The 24,092-nt window shown below is 43.1% G+C and overlaps 1 protein-coding gene and 1 pseudogene across 3 annotated transcripts; one reads left to right on the top strand and one right to left on the bottom strand.

Moving 5' to 3' along the window:
* LOC148148858 (T-cell-specific guanine nucleotide triphosphate-binding protein 2-like) overlaps positions 1 to 2,558 on the top strand; it is a 32,635-nt pseudogene extending 30,077 nt beyond the window's left edge.
* Positions 2,559 to 6,418: 3,860 nt separating this feature from the next.
* On the bottom strand, positions 6,419 to 23,423 carry LOC122557070 (interferon-inducible GTPase 5-like). 3 transcript variants are annotated; one of them, XM_087992251.1, is made up of 3 exons: positions 23,247 to 23,423; positions 16,247 to 16,430; positions 6,419 to 10,219 (listed from the first exon to the last, which is right to left on the bottom strand). In XM_087992251.1, exons 2-3 carry the CDS (start codon positions 16,264 to 16,266, stop codon positions 8,956 to 8,958), a joined length of 1,284 nt encoding a protein of 427 aa, XP_087848377.1. In that variant the 5' UTR covers positions 16,267 to 16,430; positions 23,247 to 23,423; the 3' UTR covers positions 6,419 to 8,955. The 3 variants fall into 3 exon arrangements, with proteins under 3 accessions (XP_087848377.1, XP_087848376.1, XP_087848379.1); XM_087992250.1 differs by lacking the exon at positions 23,247 to 23,423 and adding an exon at positions 22,469 to 23,046; XM_087992253.1 differs by lacking the exon at positions 23,247 to 23,423 and adding an exon at positions 22,723 to 23,046.
* Positions 23,424 to 24,092: the final 669 nt, after the last annotated feature.

Here is a 24,092-nt window from a genome sequence, read left to right as displayed (position 1 = left end):
ATTCCCATAGTTTCAGCACCAAACTTCATCCCCTGAAGTAAACTATCTCTCTTATGCAGTGGGGTCTTGTGTCTGAGATTAGTGTTCCTGATGCCATTTCACTTCCCATCCCTCCCCCTGCATGTCTCGAAGATCAGATTTAACCTGGTGCGGAGCTTTCTCCTCATTTGCAACTCTGCTGGAGCTATTCCTATAGTTGCATGTCCTATAATCAAACAGGAACTGGGTCAGTTTGGTATCGCGTGAGGCTGTAGGCTATTTCTTTCTATAAAGGGCTTTTGCCTGAAATGTCGATTTTCCTGCTGCTCGGATGCTGCCTGACTTGCTGTGCTTTTCCAGCACCACACTCTCGGCTATTTCTTTAAGCCTGCCTTCAAAGTTTGGACTGCTCTTTCTGCTGCAACAGTGGATGATGTCGAATGCTATTCAATTTTAGGAAATACTTGAATTCCCTGTTGGTAACTGATGGCCCGTTGTCTGTGAACAACACTTCTTGGAGACTCTGTATTGCAAATGATGCTTGAAGCTTTTGTATTGTGCTGCCCATATTTGATGAATGAACACTATGCACGTCCAACCAATTTGAGTGGGCATCCACAATAACTAACAACATTAAGGCCATGAAAGGGTCATAATAGTCCAAGTGTAACTGAGTCCAGGGCTTACCTGGCCATTCCCATGAATGTTGGTGGGTTGCTGGCAGCATTCTGGGTAATGCCCCACCAATGTGACCACATCTGCATCCAATCCTAGCGACCAGACATAACGTCTCGCCAACATCTTCATTTTGGACAAGCCCTGGATAACTTTGATGGAGTTCAGCCAGTATGTGGTGGCAAATTTTGCTCGGGACAATCGCTCTTGTCCTCATAATAAAATGGCGTCCCCTCCAGTGGTCTGGTCTCGCCAGGTCCAGAAAGATTGCAATTCTGGTTGTGATGGTCCTTTTATTTACTCCATCACTACCAGCTGTTTCAGTTTTGCTCAGAGCACATTTTCTAGTCCCAACAGTCTGACACTGTTAGCGGTGATTGGAAGGGTGTACAAGAAGTTGAAAATGGATTCTACCAGTGGCAGCATCACCAGTGGTGTATCTGTTAGCGGAAGGCAGTTCTAGGCATCTGCATTTGCCATTTGGCCTCCTGGACGATGTGATTGTATGCTATTGGACTGAGAGCTCACTGCTGAATTTGACCAGAAGCTATGGATGGCACGGACTTGTTGTCTTTGAGTGACTTCAGCAGGAGTATGTGGTCTGTTACTACGACATAATAATTCACCAATCCCAGGAAGACCTAATCTCCAGTATAGACATGGGAGCCCAGCACCTTTGGTGGCCGTAACTTTATCTCCCTATGCATTTTGTCAACTCTGTAGCTCAAGTAGGCTACTTTAGTGCCTGGAACACATATTTTTAACTTCTAAGGCATATACCCGTCTGCAAGAAACAGCTAAAGACTATGTTCGAGTTCTCTAAGTCGTCTTTATTGGTCTTCTCTGTTATTAGCACATCATTTGGATAAATAACAGCCTGGTGTAGACCACTTGGGTAGAACATTGTGAAATGTTCTCAATCATCCACAGAAAAATGGCACAGGCTGATGATAGTTCAAATGGCAGTCTCATATATTGGTACAAATCCTTATGGGAATTAATTGTAGCATATGTCTGGGAATCCTCATCTAACCGCAATTGCAAGTACACATGTCTCATGTTCACCTTCATGAAGAACATTCCCCCCTGCCAGTTTTGTAGATAAATCATTTTGGGTATTTATCCGGCTGCAACAAATGGTTTACCATTTGTTTAAAATCCCTGCAAAGGCGAACCAACCCGCTGGGCTTCACAACTGGTATGACCCAGAGCTGCCCATTCTGCAAATTAGACTGGTTTGATGATTCTCTCGCTTTCCAGCCTCATGATTTCTGCCTCTACTTTTGTGCATAAGGCAATTGTCACTGGATGGGCATTGCAGAAGTGTGGAATTACTTCCTGGTCAACATGGGAGGTGATCTTGCTTTCTTTGATAGTCCCTAGACTTTCCTGAAAAACGTCCATGTATTTAATTAAGGCTGCACTCAGGCAGCAATTTTCAAACTGAAAAACGTGGAGCCAATCAAGTTGAATCTTTCTCAACCAATTTCACCCCATCAGGCTTTGGCCCAAGGCTTTTACTACAATCAGTGGTAACTGCTGCTTCTCATGAGAAACCAAAACCAAAGTTGTACCCTTAATCTGTAAACGTTCCCTGGAATAGGTTCTCAGACTAGCCAAGATCTTATGCAAGCACGAGGGTTGGAGCCCTTATTAAAGACTGATTCTGCAATCACTGATACAGCCACAATGCTGTCAACCTCTATTAGAACTGGATGACCATTTAACCAGATGTTTATTTTGATTGGTTCTGATGTGGATGTTGCTAAGCAATTTAACTGTTCCAAAGCAGATTTAGGAGGGCTTTCCAGGGTGTGCATTCTCCTGGACACTACCCAATGAGTTCTCTTACTCAATTCAGGATGACTGGGACTCTTTTCCTTCTAGGGTCCACATACCAGTAGCAAGTACAATGGCTTGCCGGCCCAGTTCCTGAAGAAAACTTTAACCGTTTGACCAATGCTGGCTTTGTTTTGGGGTTTTGCTGTGGGCTGACCAAGGGTCCCTCTGTTCAGAGTATGTCACGAGTGAGGCTATGCAATTGCCTTCACTCAGGTGGTGTCCCCCAAGCTCAGTCAGCTTGGTCAGGGAGTCCACATCCATCGGCATACCTGTGACTTGTGCTCCACTGGCTGCATTTTCCAATGATAAAGCCAGTTGTAGTCCATGTTTAAAGTTAAGTTGGGCTTCAGTTAGTAGGTGCTTTTGCATGGTTACATCATTAATCCCAATAACATCACCAATGAAATAACTCCATAAAGGCTGGTATCCCTTCACCAAGTCATCCTTTACGTACATGTGCATAGCCGTTGACATTGGTCCACGTTCCTCAGGGCCACTTCTCAGAGTGAACAGCACCTCTGTTTACGTCTGTCAGCCTGGACTCCCTGATTAGATCCCCCAATCATAAAACTCATATTCTATATGGTTCACCTGGCTGACCTCATTCCAATCACTACACGATCTTACCTTCCTGAGGTGAGTCCCAATGGATCTTCCTTGCTGAGGTTTTGTTTTTCAATGGAACACACTGCACTTCTCTACAGTCAGCCATTGATGATTAGGCACAAATGTAGCTTAGAAGGAAAAATACCAGGAGGATTACGATGATTCAACACCTTCTCAATGTCTATTACCTTAACTTCATCTAGCTTTTCGCCACTTATTCACAAAAAAACTCAATAAAATATTTGAAGTACGATTTCCCACTGATAATGTCATGCTGACTATCCCTAATCTGTTCTTGTCTTTCAAAATGCATGTAAATCCTGTCTCGCAGAATCGCCTCTGACAATGCACCCACCACAGATGTTAGTCTCACTGCTCTGTAGTTCCCAGCCCTTTCCTCACAGCCCTTCATAAATAATAGCACAACATTAGCCACCCTCCAGTCTTCTGGCACCTCCCCTGTGTCTGTCGATGATACAAATGTGTCTACTAAGGATCCTGCAGTTTTTTCGTTAGATTCCTATAATTTCTTGGGATACACTTGATCAGGTCCTGGTGATTTATCGACTGTTACGTGTGTTAAGAAAATTCCAGAATAAGTGGGAATGGATTTGGGAAGTGACATTTTCAATGACTTTGGAGAGAAAAGGGACGTTGAGTCATTGCAAATACCATATATACTCAAGTATAAGTCAATCTCATGTAAAAGTTGACTTTTTTTGGTCAAAAAGTTAGGAATCTTCAACCTTAGTTCTTCACAAATAACAGATCAACATTTATGAGTCATTGTGCTCAGCTCCGGCTTTCCAGTCCACCAGCTATCACATTCTGCTCCAGGTTTTCTGAATTGCTGTAATTCTTGTGTTTATCCGTTTAGAGATCAGTTGGGCTTTTGCTAATGATACAGTATGAATTTTAACAGGCATGAATTTCAGCCCCTCAAATATAGTACCCCAGTAATGGCCGACCCTATAAATTTATTGTTAAAACGTAGTGAAAAAAATTCAACTAATACTCGAGTACACTTTACAGGACAGGTAAGGCGTTCGATAAGATTCCCCACAATAGCCTATTGTAGAAAATGAGGAAGAATGGGACTGGGGGAAATATAGCAGTTTGGATCAGTAATTGGCTTGCTGAAAGAAGACAGAGGGTGGTGGTTGGTGAGAAATGTTCATCCTGGAGTCCAGTTACCAGTGGTGTACCGCAAGGGTCGGTGTTGGGTCCACTGCTGTTCGTTATTTTCATAAACGACCTGGATGAGGGCGTAGCAGAGTGGGTTAGTAAATTTGCAGACGACACTAAGGTTGGTGGAGTTGTGGATAGTGAGGAAGGATGTTGTAGGTTACAGAGAGACATAGATAAGCTGCAGAGCTGGGCTGAGACGTGGCAAATGGAGTTTAATGCAGACAAGTGTGAGGTGATTCACTTTGGTTGGAGTAACCGGAATGCAAAGTACTGGGCTAATGGTAAGATTCTTGGTAGTGTAGATGAGCAGAGAGATCTCGGTGTCCAGGTACACAGATCCTTGAAAGTTGCCACCCAGGTTGACAGGGTTGTTAAGAAGGCATACAGTGTTTTAGCTTTTATTAATAGAGGATCGAGTTCCGGAACCATGAGGTTATGCTACAGCTGTACAAAACTCTGGTGAGGCTGCACTTGGAGTATTGTGTACAGTTCTGGTCACCGCATTATAAGAAGGATGTGGAAGCTTTGGAAAGGGTGTAGAGGAGATTTACTAGGATGTTGCCTGGTATGGAGGGAAGGTCGTATGAGGAAAGGCTGAGGGACTTGAGGCTGTTTTGGTTAGAGAGAAGAAGGTTGAGAGGTGACTTAATAGAGACATAGAAGATAATCAGAGGGTTAGATAGGGTGGACAGGGAGAGCTTTTTTCCAAGTATGATGACAGCGAGCACGAGGGGGCATAACTTTATATTGAGAGGTGATAGATATAGGACAGATGTCAGAGGTAGTTTCTTTACTCAGAGAGTAGTAAGGGTATGGAATGCTTTGCCTGCAACTGTAGTAGATTCGCCAACCTTAAGTACATTTAAGTCGTCATTGGACAAGCATATGGACGTACATGGAATAGAGTAGGTTAGATGGGCTTCAGATTGGTATGACAGGTCAGCGCAACATCGAGGGCTAAAGGGCCTGTGCTGCATTGTAATGTTCTATGTAACTGGAATACGGTACGACAATACCATTCTACCATAGCAGGCAGAATGGAGATAATTATTTTGTTGATAAATATTCAATATGGTCATAATTATTTTTTCTTTTGTTGTTTATTATTTGATATGGAGATCTAGTTCTTATTTGTCCATTTTTGACTCATACTAAGCATGACTTTCATCCTCTCGAAAACAATACTCAAGTAATAGTTGAACCCCTAATTTCAGCTTAAACAAACTGTCTAAAAAATTTGGCATTTACTGAGTATGTATGGTAAATTCGCTAGTTTTTAGGGATTGAACAGTTAAGGATCTAAGTTAAGAGTATCTGGCAATTGGAGGATTCTCTTCATTTCAAAGAAGTGGGGCAAATCTTCGGCCCTTGATATTGGTGATTTTGGAGGCAGGAAGGGCACCTCATTAGACAGAGAATTAAGTGTAGGAAGGCCCACAGTCAACTTTCCCATCCAGCCAATCCCGGCCAGCCAATCGAGAGCCTTAAGACCAAGTAATGGCCGTTCAGGAGTTTTAGCTGACTGCTGCTGGGGTTAACCCAGTGATGAGCTGGCATGTTACTATGCAGCATGCACTATAGATGTTCTCCTGCTGACAGCTTGTCATCTCGGGAGGAATGGGCAAGGTTCTCTTGATCCAAAGCCAATCAGTATCTGATCAAGGGATTAGGCGTCTCACAGGTGGGTGCTTGTTTGTAGTTGCACAGAGCCCCAACCACAAAACCTACTCCCCTGCCACCCCATTACTTCCCTTTCTCCTAGTTCACCCTGCAGTCCTTGGACTCTGAATGGGTCTATCTCCAGCAGGAGCCATGGCCTCCTCTATGACATACCAACATAAGACCCATTGGCCTGTGTTTAGTCAGCAGCTCCCTCCAAATGGGGCTCCATCCCCGTGCATTTGATTCCCGGGGATGTCCACTTGTGGCCTTGCCACTGTCTCATTGAATTGTGATGCAGTGGGCCTTCCCTGGAAGAGGCTGTGTTCGTCTCTCACTCGCTCTCCTGCCTTCGGAAGTTTCTGATCATATTATGGAAGGAAACAAAACTTAAAAATGTGGTAAGGAAGGGAGATTTCCAAAATGATTTGAAACCTTTGAACAATAACTTTGTTAACATTTCCCAAAATGATAATCAATTATTTATTGATCATACAGCATTTAATCAGAATAATTTCAGATACAAATGTCAACACAAGCTGAACTCCAATGATATGGTAATGCCATAAAAACAGATGCAGAACATGAACTTGACTGAAAATAAACTTGCCTTTTGTTTAATGTGTTTAAAAAGGGTGGCTTGATTCAGAACAAAGGAATCTTGGACCTTGAGCGTATTTTGTTATAGTCATCTTTGCAATCACTGGTCCTCCTGTCTTATAGTACGTCAGCAGCTGGGACCCATGGGGGAACTGGCAGAGGCTAAGTCAGTAATACGGTAGTGGAAGTGAGTGGCTCAGCGTTTGCACAAAATTAACCTTGAAAATACAAAGTTGTCGGTGGAAGGGTTTCTTTTAAGAATTGTGTCCATCAGTGACAATAGATAACAGTTTATGTCAATATGGTTTAAGGTGAGGGGAAAGACTTAAAAAGGCCCTCAGGGTAACTTTTTCACACAGAGTGGAGCGTGTCTGGAATGAGATGCCAAAGGAAGTGGTGGAGGCTGGTACAATTACAACATTTAAAAGGCATCTGGGTGGGTATATGAGTAGGAAGGGTTTCTGTAGATATTGCAGTTTATGGATAGCTTTATGATTCCAGTATTCTGTACTGTCTTTACTGGGAAGCTACTGTCAACAGCATGTCTGCAATTTACATCTGTTTCAGTCACCTGCCTAGCATGTGCAAATGCTACCTCTGTTTTGTGAGCAACATTCTTTGGAGCAGACAGTGGCAGTTTGTGGAAAATTGCTTTGAAGTGGTTTGTGGTCAGTCCCAAATGTGATTTTGTCTCCTGGAAGTAGGCATTGATGAAAATGTTCACAAGCAAAGACAATGGCCAGGCATTCTTTGTCCATTCGAGCATAATGTGTTCCATTTCTGCCAATGACCTGGAATCAAATGTAACCCACTGTCCTTGCTGCATCAGGGTTGCTGCATGTCCTGTCTCACTGGTACTGAGGGGTGGGACCTTGATGCCAAGTGCAGTCTCTCTCACATCGCCTGTGCAGTTCACCTCTTTAGTCTGTGTTTTGATCAAAGCTGTCATGAAGCCAGTAGCTGAGTGGGTCTGGCAGAGCCCAGGAGACAGTGAGGGCTGCAGATGCTGGAGATCAGAGTTGAGAGTGTGTTGCTGGAAGAGCACAGCAAGTCAGGCAGCATCACATTAATGGAGAGGTATCTCAATCTGCCCATTGGGAAAGCTGACACTGTCTATCTGTCTATCCCCTCATTCCTGATGAAGAGATCCGGCCCGAAACGTTGATTTTCCTGTTCCTCGGATGCTGCCTGACCTGCTGTGCTTTTCCAGCAACACACTCTCAACTCTGGCAGAACCCAGACTGAGCATCGAAGAGCAGGTTTTTGTTAAGCAAGTGTTGTTTGACAGCAACATCACTTTGTTAATGATTGAGAGTAGACTGAAAGGGCAGTCAGTGGCTTATCGTCTGATGTGCTGCCATTTGTCAATTAGATTCCAATGGACAAATTGCTTAGGGCCTTGGCAGGTCGTGGAGCCGGTGCCTTCAGTCGTATTGCTGCATGTTGTCAGGGCCCTTCACCCTTACTTTATCCAGTGCCTTCATCCATATTCTGAAGCAATGTACATCCAGATCTGCAGAGAATTGAAATCGTTTCTGACACTCTCTGCTTTGTGCAACAACTGTTCGAACACCAGGTGAGTGGGCTGTACACAAAATGTGCTGATGGGTTTAACAGTATTGGAAAATAAGCTTCCTCTTGATAAGACTTTATACTGGGATTGTTGTATACTGGGAGGAAGACCTTAACACAGGTTTAAAATGTCTTTGAATTATAGCTATGAGGATGGAAAAAGGGACCAATGTGGAAATTACGCATAATCAAAAATGAAACACAGCTCCACTGGTTGCCTTTCTGTCATAATGCTGTTGTCATATTTTAAAAAGAGACCATTACAGAGAAGGAGCTGAATGTTGGAACTGAATCCATCAATAGACAATAGGTGCAGGAGTAGGCCATTCTGCCCTTCGAGCCAGCACCACCATTCATTATGATCATGGCTGATCATCCTCATCAGTATCCTGTTCATTCCTTGTCCCCATAATCCTTGATTCCACTATCCTTAAGAGCTCTATTCAACTCTTTCTTGAAAGTATCCAGAGACTTGGCCTCCACAGCCTTCTGGGGCAGAGCATTCCATACACCCACCACTCTCTGGGTGAAAAAGTTTCTCCTCTTCTGTGGACACACAGATATGTCTGACCACAGGAATGGGGGGCTGAATGGATACATCCTGCAGCAGGGAACGTTTATTTAAATTTGTATTTACTCAAGGGGTAACCTCTGTTCAGGGAACATGTGAAATTAATTCAACTCTTGAAATTCTCCTTTGTAGTACACCTCAAAAAGATACTGTTCTGCAAGAACATTTCCCTGATGTGAGGGAGGAATATTTTCACAAACGAGTTCAGTCACAAGGGAATATTGTAGAGTAGACTTTCATCAGTGCTTAGCTAAAGCATTCAATCACTGCACTGATGTTTGGTTTGGATCATTTTCGGTCCCAAATGCAGCCGCCACCACTTTCTGTGCACTCTCTGTAAGATCATCCAATGCAGCACTCAGCAGTTTGTAGGTAAAAAAGAAGGATGACCCTGCTCCGAAGATGGAACCAATCACTGGGATGGTGTCAAGGGCGAGCTCGATTGCTGAAGCAGCGACAGCAGCAGCACCCCAGGCCAATCTGTTTATGACATCGGGGGTTATCTCCCCCCCGACCAGGGGAGTTGTCACCACTGCTTTCAGATCCTCCACAGGTTTCCCTGCCCTCTTGGCCAGACATTGAAGAGATGAATCATTCAGACCCAGACATTGACGGAAATGTACTATTCCTCCAATTACTATCCCAATGTCACAGCCCAGGGAGACTCCAGGAACTGGCACCGCCCCAATTACCCCAGAAAGTGTCGCCAACATCCAGACTCGTTTCCTTAGCTCTTTCCTTTTCTTCTCCACCATCTCCAAGCTGACATTTGGGAGGGCGAGGATGTATACACCTTTCTTTATGTTCGGAAGGCCATCTTCCAGAGCTTTATTTAACAGACTAAAATCATACAGATTCAGGTCAAAATTTGATATCAGGAACACTCTGGGTGATGGGATTCCAGCCTCTTGCAGCTTGCTGACACAGTCATTCCTGATCTTCTTCAGTTCTTCCTCTTCATTACATTGTCTCCCTCCCTTTCTCTTTGAATAAAGATCACTATCAATTTTAGATCGAACAAAATAGAAATTCTTCTTTAGCTGTTTGAGCTCTTTGGCAAGTTGTGCGTCATTTTCTGTGAATCGACTAGCAGAGATGATGATGAAAAAATCATACCTTTTAAATTTCATTTCCTTCAGGTATTTATTCGCAGGGAATTTTTTGGTTCCAATTCCTGGCAAATCCCAGAAACAAACATTCGGCAGGTTGGGATGTTTGTATCCCGTTGGCTCCATTGTGGTTTCTACGGTATCAACTTCAGCTGCTCCCTCATCATCGAACTCAAGTCCTCTCATCGCATTGATGAAGGAAGATTTCCCTGCACCTGTTTGTCCTGTTACTGCAACATTGAGCTCTGTATTGTCCAGTTGAGTTACTTTCTGCTGTACCACTGTTTTAACTTTTTCCACTCCACCCATGTCATAATCCGACTTGAGTTTGGCGAGTTCTTCATCAGTGAAGAATGTAGAGTTTGAAGATTCCACTGTTTCATCTTTTAAAAGGTTTGAAGTTTCAGCTCGTTGATCTCTAAAAGGAAAGAAGTTCAAATAATCTTGAGAAATGTTCAAAGCCTCCTAACACACTTAATTTTATATTGACTAGTAAAATGAAATCACTGTTTTAAATATAGCTGATTGCGATGCCCAATTTATATAAAAGGTCTTACATGAGATGAATGACCATCATCCCGCTTTGTAATGGACCCATTATGTTTAGCTTCATAGATACCACATTGAAGGATAATCATATCCTCTCTCTCTTGACAGTAGCAACCAAGTGCCTACCTCCTCACCCCAAGTTCCTCTTCACCAGTCTGTGAATCACCTTCCTTCATTCCATCTAAGCCCTCCCAAAGGGGTGGTTCCAAACTGCTGTTTGTGAGGCTCAAGTGGCGTGATGGATCAAGTGAACTGAGGGTTGGTTAAAGTCCAAACCCAGGGCTTTGCTGTTGGAGATACTCCTCTTGTGTTGAAGGACAGAAGCAGAGGAGAGTTTAATAGGGTACAGGAGGTGTGGAAGTGTTGCACTGATTGGTTGTATTCTAGAGGAGGAAATCGCAGAAGCAGTCTAGTTTGGGAATGGTAAGGCAGCTCGGTGACATGGTATGTGTGTCCTGTTGTATGTGAGAAGTTGTGGACGCTACCAGTGACATGACCAACTACAAATACAGGTAATGGAACCAGCCACAGAAACCTGAGCTCTGGGCTTTGCAGTTTGGATTGGCAGCTAGAGTCACTATGATGCATCTGCAGGGCTGGGATCAAGATGGATAGCATGTTCACAGAGGTAGTCAAACTGCAGGCTAGGATCTTACAGACAGAAGGACATGGGCGACTGTCAAACAGTCCCAGAGAACCAGGAAGAGAACCCTGATTGGTTTTCTAGTTTGGATATTGGTGAGGGCAGTGGTTCCTTGTATGGGTGCAGTCAGAGGCAAATTCATGGCACTATGGGTGGTTCTGCTGGACAACAGGGGAGAATGATAGAGGATTCATTAGTTAAGGGAACTGGCATTTCAGTGTTACTCCCTGATACCAGGGCCAATAGTGTCATTAGTGATTGCAGGACATTCTTCTGGGAGAAGCTGAACTGGTGGAGGTTGTGGTGCATGTGACTTGGGTAGGAACAGCAAATGTCAGGGAGCTGGAAACGAGATTGAAAAGCAGGGGCCCTTGATCAGTAACTTCAGAATTCCTTCCGTCTCATCTGAGAGTCAGCACAGAATTAGGAAAATGGAGCTTGTGGCTGAGAATCTTGTGGAGGGAGGGAGGGCATGGAGAAGATGAGCATCTTTGCAGGGAAGTTCGCTCGTGCTGCTGGGGGTTAAATGTAGTTTGGAAAGGGAATGGGAAGCTGAGAAACTCCGATTTGAGTGAAACAAAGTGAGTGAAAAAAAAATCAGAATTAAAGGCACTGCATCTGAATGCATGCTGTGCAGCATTCACAAAAGGTTAATAATGTGAAAGGACAATTTGAGGTAAATGAGTTAATTGCTATTATGGAGTTGTGGTTCCATGTGTACTAAATTTGGAAGGTGAATATCTCAGGATATTTTGCAATTATGAAGGACAGGCAAAACGGAGGTAGCAGAAACTTCTGATAAGAGATGAAACCAGTACATTAGTAAGACAGAATCTTAGGCCAAAGGAACAAAATCAATTTGGGTGGAGCCATGAAACAGCAAAGGGTAGCAAACGTCGGTGGGAGTTGTTTATCTGTCACCATCACACACAAGATTATAAGATATAGGAGCAGAATTAGGCCATTTGGACATTCAGGAATGCTCCACCATTTGATCATGGCTGATATATTTCTCAACCTCATTTTCCTGCCAACTTCCTGTAACCATTGATCCCCATTGCCTTCCCTCCTTTTTCAAAGGAATTAGCTTAGAAAAGGTTGTATTAGATGAGATTACTTACAGTGTGGAAACAGGCCCTTCGGCCCAACAAGTCCACACCGCCCCGCCGAAGCGCAACCCACCCATACCCCTACATTTACCCCTTACCTAACACTACGGGCAATTTAGCATGGCCAATTCACCTAACCTACACATCTTTGGACTGTGGGAGGAAACCGGAGCACCCGGAGGAAACCCACGCAGACACGGGGAGAATGTGCAAACTCCACACAGTCAGTCGCCTGAGGCGGGAATTGAACCCGGGTCTCTGGTGCTGTGAGGCAGCAGTGCTAACCACTGTGCCACCGTGCCGCCCCTGTTGTAATCCTGATGATTGGGCATAATTTCAAACCGAGTGAAGAAGGACTATTGCAGTTGGAGATTGCAGAACAAGGCAGAGAAACTAAATGGGTACTGTGTCTGCCTTTGCAGAAGATACAGAAAATCTCCCAGAAATACAAACTGACCAAGAAAGTGTGGAACTGAACAATTGAAAGAATTAAGCATTCATAAACAGTTAATGCTGGAAAAGTTAACTTGATTGAAGGCTGATAGTTTTCTGGACCAGGTTAGCTTCATCACAGAGGGATACTGAATGAATTGGTGATTTTCTTTCAAAATTTTGTAGAGTTTGAAAGCATTCTTATGGACTGAGAAGAGCAATGTAACACCACTATTCAGAAAGGGAGAAAGAGAGAGAACTACAGAGCTGTTACCTTGACATCACTCATTGTTAAAATCTGTAAAAGATGTAATAAGTGGGTATCTGGAAAAGAATGACAGAATTGTTCAGAGTCTACATAGGCTTGTGAAGGGAAGTCTTGTTGACAAACTCATTGGTGTTTCTTTGTGGTGATTACTTTCAGCATTGATCCAGGAGAATCAGTGGGTGTGATGTATTTGGATTTTCAACTCCCTTTTGATAAGGCTCTATGTGGGTTTGTGAATGAAATTAGAAGGTATAGGGTTGAGGTAAAACATACAAGTATGGATGAGATTTGGTGAACAATGAGAAAGCAGAAATTAGGAATACAGAACAACCTTGGTTGTCCGAACAAGATCTCATGGTCTCAAAAAAGTTCCATTAAAGAGGAGTTACTGACACAGGTGCGCCAATTGCATCTTTTGTTTGCAATGATGCAAAGTGAATTTGGATAATCTGTACTGAAGAACATGTGGAAACGCTGGAAAAACAAAGAAGCACAAGCACCAGCGACTGGATTTTTTTTAACATAAGGGTTAGCTACACAGCTCTTTGCAAAAGTAAGTGCTTTATTGCCATTAATTTACCAGGCCGCTTGTGAAACAAAATGACAAAGAAAGTAAACACAAGAGCGAGAAGGTGCTTCTGTCTTTCTATCGTGATACTGACTTCAGCGGGAACTGAAATGCTCTTGTGATTGTAGAAGCTGTTCAGGACCTCGTTTAATGCTGGGATTTCGATATTCATGTGACAGTGAGGGTTTCATCCTTCTCAGTTTAACCAGACTTGTGCAACATGCTCCACGCAGCCTGGAATGTTGCTCTAGTGTTATTCCCTATCGCTATAATCACAAGATACTTCCGAACAAAACAGTTAAAATTCTGCAATTTTGCAGAATGCAAAGATTAGTTGTTTAAATCTATAATTGAGTCGGCTATTTAAACTAACTCTCCAGTAGAGCACAGCGTTAGATCCTCTACTCTCCTCTGTAAATACATAAGAGTGCTTCAGGAATATTTGAGGATTTGGCCTCCACCTCATTGAATTTAAGCAATATCCAGTGTTTGTATACATTTTAAATTGACTTAATGAAATAAAAACTCTGCAAACCATGCTATTTTACATTTTGTGTTCAGGATGGCTTCTTTTATTTACGATCAGGTGAGTTATCTGAACAGTTATCCAAACAAAATACTCCCCACCCGTCTCGTTTGGATAACCAAGGTTGTTCTGTAAATAGATTATTGTCAAAAGTCAGACTGTTTACTAGTGGGATTTGGTAAGGATCACCACTTGATCCACTGCTGTTCACAAGATGTATGAATGATACGGATTTGGAGACCAATTGTCAGATTTCCAAAGTTGCTGAAGATACCAAACTGAAATAAGTTATGAAGAGGATACAAGGAGGCCTCAACAGGTCTTGGACAGGCTCAGTGAATGGGTTAAAGTATGATGGACAATAACAGCAGAGGATATGGAGCAGATTAGGCCATTCAGCCCATTGAGTCTGCTCTACTATGCAATGACATCACGGCTGATCTAATAATTTTCAACTCCTTTCCTATCGTATCCAAATAATCTGAAATCCTTTAATGCTCAAAAAGCTGTCGATCTCAGTGTTGAACAATCCATCCTAATAGTCCATCCTCAACAGACCTCTGCATGAAGAATTCCTCAAATATACTACCTTCCGAGAAAGTGAAATTCCCTCCAATCTCAGTTTGACATACAAGAGCTCTGATTTTGACATTATGCTCTCAGGTTCTAGGTTCTCTACATCCATCCTATTAAGCCCCTTCAGAATCCCATGTTTCAGTAACGTCTCCCTACATTCTCCTAAACTCCAATTACAGGCACAGCCTGTTCAACCTCAAAAAAAAATCACCCCATTCCCATAATCGACTTGGTGAACCTTCCCTGAGCTGCCTTCAATGTCAGTACCTCTTCCCTCTAGGCAAGGGGAATATAATCCTTCCCAGTATTACAGCTATGATCTGACTCATGCTTTGTATCGTTTCAGCAAGATCTCCATATTTTTATACACCGTTTCCTTTGAAGTAAAAGTTAAGTCTACTTCCCTTCCCTGTTACCCACTGACCTTGTGTTTTAGCTTCCTGTGATTCCTGTACAAGGATGCAAATTCCTTCTGTTATGCAAAATTCTGCAGTCTTTCCCCATTTACATGATATTCAGCTCTTCTGTACTTTCTTCTAAAGTGTATAATCGCACATTTCCCAGATTATAGTCCATTTACCAAATGTTTTGTCTGCTCATGTGACCTGTCCAAATTCTTCTGTGGATTCTTTCTATCCTGCTCACTGCTTGCCCCCATTCTATTGTGTTACCTTACACTTCACTATCGTATATTAAACTCCTTCATCCAAAGTCATTAATTTATATTGTATATCATCATGGTCCCAGCAGTGATCCCTGTGGGACTCTACTCATAACAATGAGAATTCACTCATTATCCCAACTTTCTATATTCTCGATTCACTAGACAATCCTCCATGCAGACTCATATACCACCACCAGTGCCATGGGCTCTTGTCTTAACTTTCCTCATTCCTGAAGAAGGGCTAATGCCCGAAACGTCGATTCTCCTGTTCCCTAGATGCTGCCTGACCTGCTGCGCTTTTCCAGCAACACATTTCCATCTCTTAACAAGTGGACCTATGGGCAATACCTTATAGAACACCTTTTCGAAAATTCAAATATATTACATCTGCTCCTTCCCGTTTATCCACCTGGCTGAATGCCTGCTGAAATAATTCTAATAAAAAAGGTGTCTGGTGGGATTTCCCTTTTGGAAAGCATTGCTATCTTTGTTTGATTGCTTAGAGTCAACATTTTCCCAATGACAGGTATTAAAAATGAAATTGCACAGGGATTTGAGACCACGTATAAAGATGCAACTTCAATAAATTCTTGTTGAGATCTCAGCTGACATGCTGTGTCCAGGTTTAGTCCCTGTTAAAGGAAGGATATACTTTCATAGAGGGAGTGCAATGGAGCTTCAGTAGATTAATCTTGCGACAGTAGGATTGTCATATGAGGAGCAATTGAAGAAACTGCATTTTATAGAAAGGGTTGTCCGCATTGTATCTAATAAAAAAAAGTCAGACAACACATGACAAGTATTTATATATAAGATGGTTTTTGTGTCTAAAACCTGGAACATAGTCTCCATTTAAGAGGAGGAGGAATTCTTTCAATTAGATGTTGTTAAGCCATTGCAATTTAATGTCCCAGAGGGATGTGGAAGCTCAATCCTGGAGCATATTCATGACAGATGTCAACTGAGTTCTGCAGAACAATCACATGGAGATCATGCAGACCAACAATGATCTAATTTACTGGGAGAGGAGGCTCCGTGGGCTGAATGGCCTTTTCCTGTTTCTATGTTCCTTTGAGCCTATGACAGAATACGAGGAGTTTTTTGACCAACCTGGAGCTGGCTCCTTCCATCCTCCTTCTGTGTCTCTCACTGCTTTCCCCGTCTGACTGTCCAGTGATTCCAGAGAACCCGCCTCAGAAAGGTGGGGGGGGGGGGGGCGGTGGTGGAGGGGCCAGAGGGCTGTAGCTCCCCCCGCGATGTCACTTCTTTGTCTTTGGTTGTGTTCGGTTTTCTCCTGTTAGAGGGAAGTAGAGAGAGTGAGTTAATGCATCTAAAAATGGACAATGTTGTAGCAACGCAATTTGGGAAGGTAGTAGATTCAGAAACAATAACAATGGTGAACAGTCGTGTGGGCAGACACAAACAGACAGGGAAGAGAAGGATATGGGCCATGAGCAGGCAGATAGGATTAGTTCAGAATGGCATCATGGTGCAGACCTGGTGGGCTGTAGGGTTATGTTCTGGTTATGTTCTGTCAGCTGGGATCCCCTACCCACTCAGATTATCTAAATTATGAGACTACAGCAAAGAGTTATGGAGAGAAAGTTTCCAGCTAAAATCTGTGACCAAGGAGAGCACAAGTTAGTGCCAACTTTATACACTTAATCATTAACATTTACATATCACATATCCATTGCAATGGCAATTGTTTTGTACTTTGCATTTATCTCTGCCTTGCCAGTAATGCTCGCCTTGGTCCTACATTTGTATCTGATATTAGATAATAAATGTTCATCATCGATGGGGATTACATTGGGATAGAATTAAAAGGTCAATGAATGGCAATTTTAAACAGATGAAGAGAGTCTATGATCAGTGATTGAATTTCAAACTTGTGAATACAAGGGACTGGGAATGGGGTCAGCTCTGACTGAGTAGGTTTCACACAGTCTCTGATTCACAAGGCTATGCATTCAATTCCACCTTTAGTACCTGAACTCAGAAATTACACCTGGCATATCGGATGACAAATCACTACCTCCAGGCACTACTTCAAGCAAGAGCTGGGAACTTGTCCCCAGTACACCAGCCAGATTTCTGGGTCACATGACTGAGTTGTTCACTCTTTAGTTAAACCTGTCTTCTTGACTTGGGATCAAGTCAATGTCCAGTCGGGAAAGACCCCAGAAATGTTATTACAGATTCAGAGCTGTACAGCATGGAAACAGACCCTTCAGTCCTATTCTTCCTTGCTGACAAGATATTCTAAATTAACCTAGCACCATTTGCCAGCATTTGGGGGGTGTGGGAAGCAGAAGTGTTGACGATGTTGACTAAAGCAAGACTACCTAAGTCTGAGCTGCACTGTACAGTGACATTTGATGAATCTCAGGATGAGGTGTTAGAGAGGCAGTGGCAGCAGGAAGTCACTCTCTAAACCTTTCCTATTCATGTACTCAACCAGATGCCTTTTCAATATTGTAATTGTACCAGCCTCCACCACTTCCTCTGCCAACTTATTCAATTCATGCACCACCCTCTGCGTGAAAATATTGCCCCTTAGGTCCCTTTTAAATCTTTCCCCTCTCACCTTAGAGCTATGCCCTCTAGTTTTGGACTTGCCCAGCCCAGGTAAAAGGCCTTGTCTATTCACCCTATCCATGCTCCTCATGATTTTATAAACCTCTATAAGGTCATCCCTTAGCCTCTGATGTTCTAGGGAAAATAGCTGCAGTCTATTCTGTCTCTCCATATAGCTCAAACCGTCCAACCCTGGCAACATCTTTTTAAGTCTTTTCTGAACATTTTCAACTTACACAACATCCTTCCTATAGCAGGGAGACTAGAAATGAACACAGTATTCCAAGAGAGGCCTCACCAATGTCCTGCAACATGACCTCCCAACCCCTATCCTCAATTCACTGACCAATAAAGGCAAGCTTACCAAATGCCTTCTTCACTATTCTACCTATAACTCCATTTAAAGGAACTATGAACATGCACTCCAAAGTCTGTTCATCAATACACCACAGGATCTTATCATTAAGTGAATAAGCCCAGCCCTGATATGCCTTTCAAAAAAAAAAGCAGCATCTCATTGTTTATCTAAATTAAACCCCCTCTGCCACTGCTCAGCCCATTGGGCTCTTGATCAGATGGGTCAATGGACTGAGATAACCTTCTTTCTGTCCACTACACCTTCAATTTTGGTATCATTGCAAACTTACTAATGTTGACTGTAAATAGAGAGGTTAAACGGAAATCAGTGGATGTAGTGCATTTGCATTTTCAAGAGATGTTTTAGAATACATTTGTAAGAGAAGATTTGAGTTTATTTTTACCATCAGATAACTGAAAGTGCTTCTCAACCAAAGATATTGAAATGGAATCCCTGTTCGAAAGCAAATTTACTCAGAAAACTCCCACGACCAACATGACAATGCCCAGATAATCTGCTTTTGGAACACTGGGGTATAGATGAAAAAAATAAAGAAACTTATAGAACTATAGAAGTTATAGGACTTATAGAACTTAAACTTATCGAAGTTTGGTCAGAAAACAGTCGATTTGATCTCCATTTGTCAGATACTGAATAGCCAGTGGCTACTTTCTCTGGAGTGTCAGAGGCTGAAGGATGACCAAATAGAGGTTTATAAAGTCATGAGGGGCATGAATAGGGTATTTTCCTCAAAGCAGGAGTGTCCAAAACTAGAGGGCAGAAGTTTAAGGTCAGAGTGGAAAGATTTAAAAGGGACCTATGGGGTGGTCTTTTCCCACAGAAGGGTGGTGCGTGTATGGAATGAGCTGCCAGAGGAAGTGGTGGATACTGGTACAATTACAGCATTTAAATGGCATCTGGATGGGTACATGAATAGGAAGGGTTTAGAGGGTTATGGGCCAAATGTTGGCAAATAGGACTTGATTAATTTAGGATATCTGGTTGGCATGGATAGGTTGGTCTGTGATGTACACATCTATGACCCTATATTACAAAAAGTGTATAGAGCTGCTGCAGAGTAGGTTGGTCTTTCCTCAGGTCTGAAACTGATAGCAGTGGATGTTATTCTATAACTGTACATAGCTCCAATTAACTTGATCTACTACTTTCTTCTTTCTGGAACTGATTTGGTCTTAATTAGTTTACCACAAGTCTTCATTCATCTTCATGTATTTACCATCTTTAAATCTGACAGGTTAAGGATTACTCAGTGCTGTTATTCACTAAGGTTGGGTTGCAGCTGGTATTAACAATTAATTTCAGCAACACTGGATGAAAATTGTTCAAAAGCAAGTGTTCAATATATCAGCAAGTGTAACTAATGGGACATATTGAGAAATACCTCACACCAGCAAAATCCGGCACACACTAATCGACATGTCTTATTTCATTTCTTTCTTGGGCTCCTGTTCTGGAATTTCTACTGCTGTACAGGAGCTTTTTCACAGTCAAAGGCTCATCCATTGACAGGACCATGATTTTCAAGTGACTCCTGATCGCCATCACAACGTTTTGCCTCCTTTGCTATAATTCTACCAAGTAATTCTACCACTCCTTACCTCTGGTAAGGAGTGAGAATTCATTGTGTAATGAAGAATCAGCAGGATTAGCTGTGTTGAAGGCTGCAGCCAACTCAAAGGATTTTTTCATTGAATCATGGGGATATGGTGTCAGTGGCTGGCCAGCATTTATTTCCAGTCTCTTGCTACCCTTGTGAAGGTGGTAGTGAGTTGCTTTTTTGAACTGCTGCAGTCCAGGTTCTGTCAATAGACCCACAATGCCTTCAGGGAGAGAATTCCAGGGAATGTGAAGGAATAGTAATATATTTCCAAGTCAGGATAGAGTATTACTTGGAGGGAAATTTGTAGGGGTGGTGTTCCCATGTATCTGCTGTCCCTATCCCTCTCATTGGTCATGGTCAGGGGCTTGGAAGTTTTAGCCAAATGCAGCCTTGATGTCAAGGACTTGCACTCTCACCTCCCCTCTGGGATTTATCTCTTTGAGCATGTTTGAACATGGTTCAAGGAGGCTGCTCACCACCACATTCTCAAGGACAACTAGGCTGTGTACAGTCATAGAGATGTACAGCATGGAAACAGACCCTTCGGTCCAACCCGTCCATGCCAACCAGATATCTCAACCCAATCTAGTCCCACCTGCCAGCACCCGGCCCATAGCCCTCCAAACCCTTCCTATTCATATACCCATCCAAATGCCTTTTAAATGTTGCAATTGTACCAGCCTCCACCACTTCCTCTGGCAGCTCATTCCATACATGCACCACCCTCTGTGTAAAAAAGTTGCCCCTTAGGTCTCTCTTGTATCTTTCCCCTCTCACCCTAAACCTATGCCCTCTAGATCTGGACTCTCTGACCAAAGGGAAAAGACTTTGCCTATTTACCCTATCCATACTCCTCAATTTTGTAAATCTCTATTAGGTCACACCTCAGCCCCCAACATTCCAGGCAAAGCAACCCCACCCTATTTAGCCTCTCCCTGTAGCTCAAATCCTCTAACCCTGGCAACATCCTTTTCTGAACCCTTTCACATTTCACAACATCTTTCTGACAGGAATGAGAGCAGAATTGCATGCAATATTCCAACAGTGGCCTCAGCAATGTCCTGTACAGCTGGTGCATGACCTCCCAACTCCTGTACTCAATACTCTGACCAATAAAGGAAAACATACCAAACGCCTTCTTCACTATCCTATCAACCTGCAACTTCACTTTCAAAGCAGCTATGAACCTGAACTCCAAGGTCTCTTTGTTCAGCAACACTCCCTAGGACCTTACCGTTAGGTGTATAAGTCCTGCTAAGATTTGCTTTCCAAAATGCAGCACCTCAGATTTATCTGAATTAAACTCCATCTGCCACTTCTCAGCCTATTGGCGCATCTGGTCAAAATCCTGTTTTAATCTGAGGTAACCCTCTTCACTGTCCACTACACCTCCAATTTTGGTGTCATCTGCAAACTTACTAACTGTACCTCTTATGCTCACATCCAAATCATTTATGTAAATGACAAAAAGTAGACAGCCCAGCACCGATCCTTGTGGCACTCCACTGGTCACAGGCCTCCAGTCTGAAAAACAACCCTCTACCACCACCCTCTGTCTTCTACCTTTGAGCCAGTTCTGTATGCAAATGGCTAGTTCTCCCTGTATTGCATGAGATCTGACCTTGCTAATCATGAGATCTGACCTTGCTAATCAGTCTCCCATGGGGAACCTTGTCAAACGCCTTACTGAAGTCCATATAGATCACATCTACTGCTCTGCCCTCATCAATCCTTTGTTACATCTTCAAAAAACTCAATCACGTTTGTGAGACATGATTTCTCACACACAAAGTCATGCTGACTGTCCCTAATCATTCCTTGCCTTTCCAAATACACATACATCCTGACCCTCAGGATTCCCTCCAACAACTTGCCCACCACCGAGGTCAGGCTCACCAGTCTATAGTTCCCTGGCTTGTCTTTACCGTCCTTCTTAAACAGTGGCACCACATTTGCCAACCTCCAGTCTTCCGGCACCTCCCCTGTGACTATCGATGATACAAATATCTCAGCAAGAGGCCCAGCAATCACTTCTCTGGCTTCCCACAGAGTTCTCAGGTACACCTGATCAGGTCCTGGGGATTTATCCACCTTTACCCATTTCAGCACTTCCTCCTCTGTAACCTGGACATTTTGCAAGATGTCACCATCTATTTCCCTACAGTCTATATCTTCCATATCCTTTTCCACAATAAATACTAATGCAAAATATTCATTTAGTATCTCCCCCATTTTCTGCGGCTCCACACAAAGGCCGCCTTGCTGATCTTTGAGGGGCCCTATACACTCTCTAGTCACATCATGATTATTTTTAAAATCATACATGATGACATTTAAACCACAAAGTAATTTTAAGCTAACGAGACATGCACACTCAGCATTCGCGCCCAATATTAAAAGTTCAGATTAATTTCATGCGTTTGTTTTAAACCCTGCGGATAAGGAGAAACAAGATGGTTTGTCCATATTGCCAAAGACTCCGAATCAGTTTCTCAATGTTAACTTTCTGCTGAGTACAGTCCTGTCACTTGAATACAACTCACTCCCTTCTCAAAAGCACGACGAGACATTCCCTGCAGTTTGCTCCTGGAACAGTTTCACTTAGACTTGGCCTCCTGCAGAATTCTTTATGTAAAACTTCAGAGTTGGAGGGGTGAAGCAGATCGACAGAGCCAGACTCTCCCAAGTTGTGCTGTAATCCTGTTTAAATTTAAATGCAATTCTCTCTGAATGTGACACCTGCACTGTTTTGTTTTCATTTCCTGGTCCTTACCTGCCCTGTTTCCGTGGAGGGGGCGAATTTCTCCGTGTAGTTCACACTGAATGCACACCGATGGTATCTGTGATCTCGGTGTCGCACTCACTTTGTCAGTGAACAAGGAAGCTCGAGATTTAAATACAAACTTTAATGGTCAAGGCGCAGCAAATCTGACCAATGAAAATCAAAGGCCAAGCAATGTCACTTGTTACTGGGGAGATTTTGCTTTTACAATTTACACAAAAATGAGAATCGAAACAAAACTCAACTTTACACCAGACAAGAAGTTGGGACCTGGGATCTGCTTGAATTTCAGATGCAGTCACTGGGCTGGATAGTTGGAGATGGTTGGGTTCAAACAATTCCTATTTGACGAAATGGCTTTGCTCTGTTTAAAAGTAGACCTTTAGCTCCATGAAGTTTCACTTTCCGGGAATTCAGTTCCTGATAAGAATCTGTACATCACTCAGCTCAGGAACACGTCAGCAGTTTCACCAACAAACAAAGAAGATCAAACACCAGCCAACACTGAACCGGTTAAAGAACAAACGGCTCCTCAAAGCGAACCCCTCAATCTCTGATTATAAAGACATTTTTAATCCATCTGTTCAGACATATTATAACATATCTCTACAAAAACTGGGAGTCGAAGCGAGACTTTCTTGCCCACAGTAGGGGTCACTACCACCGCACTCTGAGACCCTAATTAAATATTTACCCGTTGCATAACTGTAAACATGAGCAGAGTCTGCTCTGTTATCCCCATCAGAAACAAAAAATATTGCTGACTGACCTGTGGTTCATGCAGCACAACAGAATGGGGCAGCAAGGTGGTGGGACTGATGTCCTGGCACATTGGGTGCTGAGTTGACATATTGCTCTGGTTGGTGGTGACATTGGGGTCATGTGTCCAAATCCATCGTGTCCAGTTGACCAATGGAATTCAATAGCAAAAATGGTGCAAGCCACCAATGTGATTGACCAGTGCCCTTCAGGCAAGAGGATGATCTGTGGAATGTACTGCTGGATTGTATGGGGAGTGTGTAACCCAGAGATTTGAACAGGGAGCTGAATTGGTCCTTAGCTGGGCCAGAGAATGATCCATCTGAAGTCTGGTGGGCCAGCAGTTAATGAATGCACAGCCTTTGTGATGCAGATTGGTTTCAGGGTCTGAGTTGGGGTGGGGGCAATGGCTTTCCGAGATCGGGACCCAGATAATGCACCAGGTAATGGTTTCGAATACTGCCAGGATAGATGGCGAAATGTGGGTTCAATAAGAAATCTGGAATGAAGAGTCTAATGGTGACCTAGAAACCATTGCAAATTGTTGGGAAAAATAACCCATCTAGTTCACTCATGTCCTTGAGGAAAGGAAACTGCTGTCCTTATTCGGTCGAAAGTAGACAAGCAGGAGGCTGGAGGAACACAGCAAGCCAGGCAACATCAGGAGGTGAAGAAGTCAATGTTTCAGGTATAATCCTTCTTCAGGAATCGAGATGGGAGTAGTGGATACTGCGGATAAATGGTAGGCGGGGGGGGGGTGTTATAGGTGGGGAGAGGGTAAGGATGGCGAAGTAGTGATAGGGGGATACAGGTAGTGGATATGATTTATTTGGTTGATGGGAGAAATGAATCTCGT

This window comes from Chiloscyllium plagiosum, unplaced genomic scaffold (assembly GCF_037043375.1).
Source record: "Chiloscyllium plagiosum isolate Xiang-an unplaced genomic scaffold, Cpla_swu_hap1 HiC_scaffold_11, whole genome shotgun sequence".
Lineage (NCBI taxonomy): Eukaryota > Metazoa > Chordata > Chondrichthyes > Orectolobiformes > Hemiscylliidae > Chiloscyllium > Chiloscyllium plagiosum.
The sequence above is the reverse complement of the archived record's forward strand: the minus strand, read 5'-3'. Positions and strand labels throughout refer to the sequence as shown.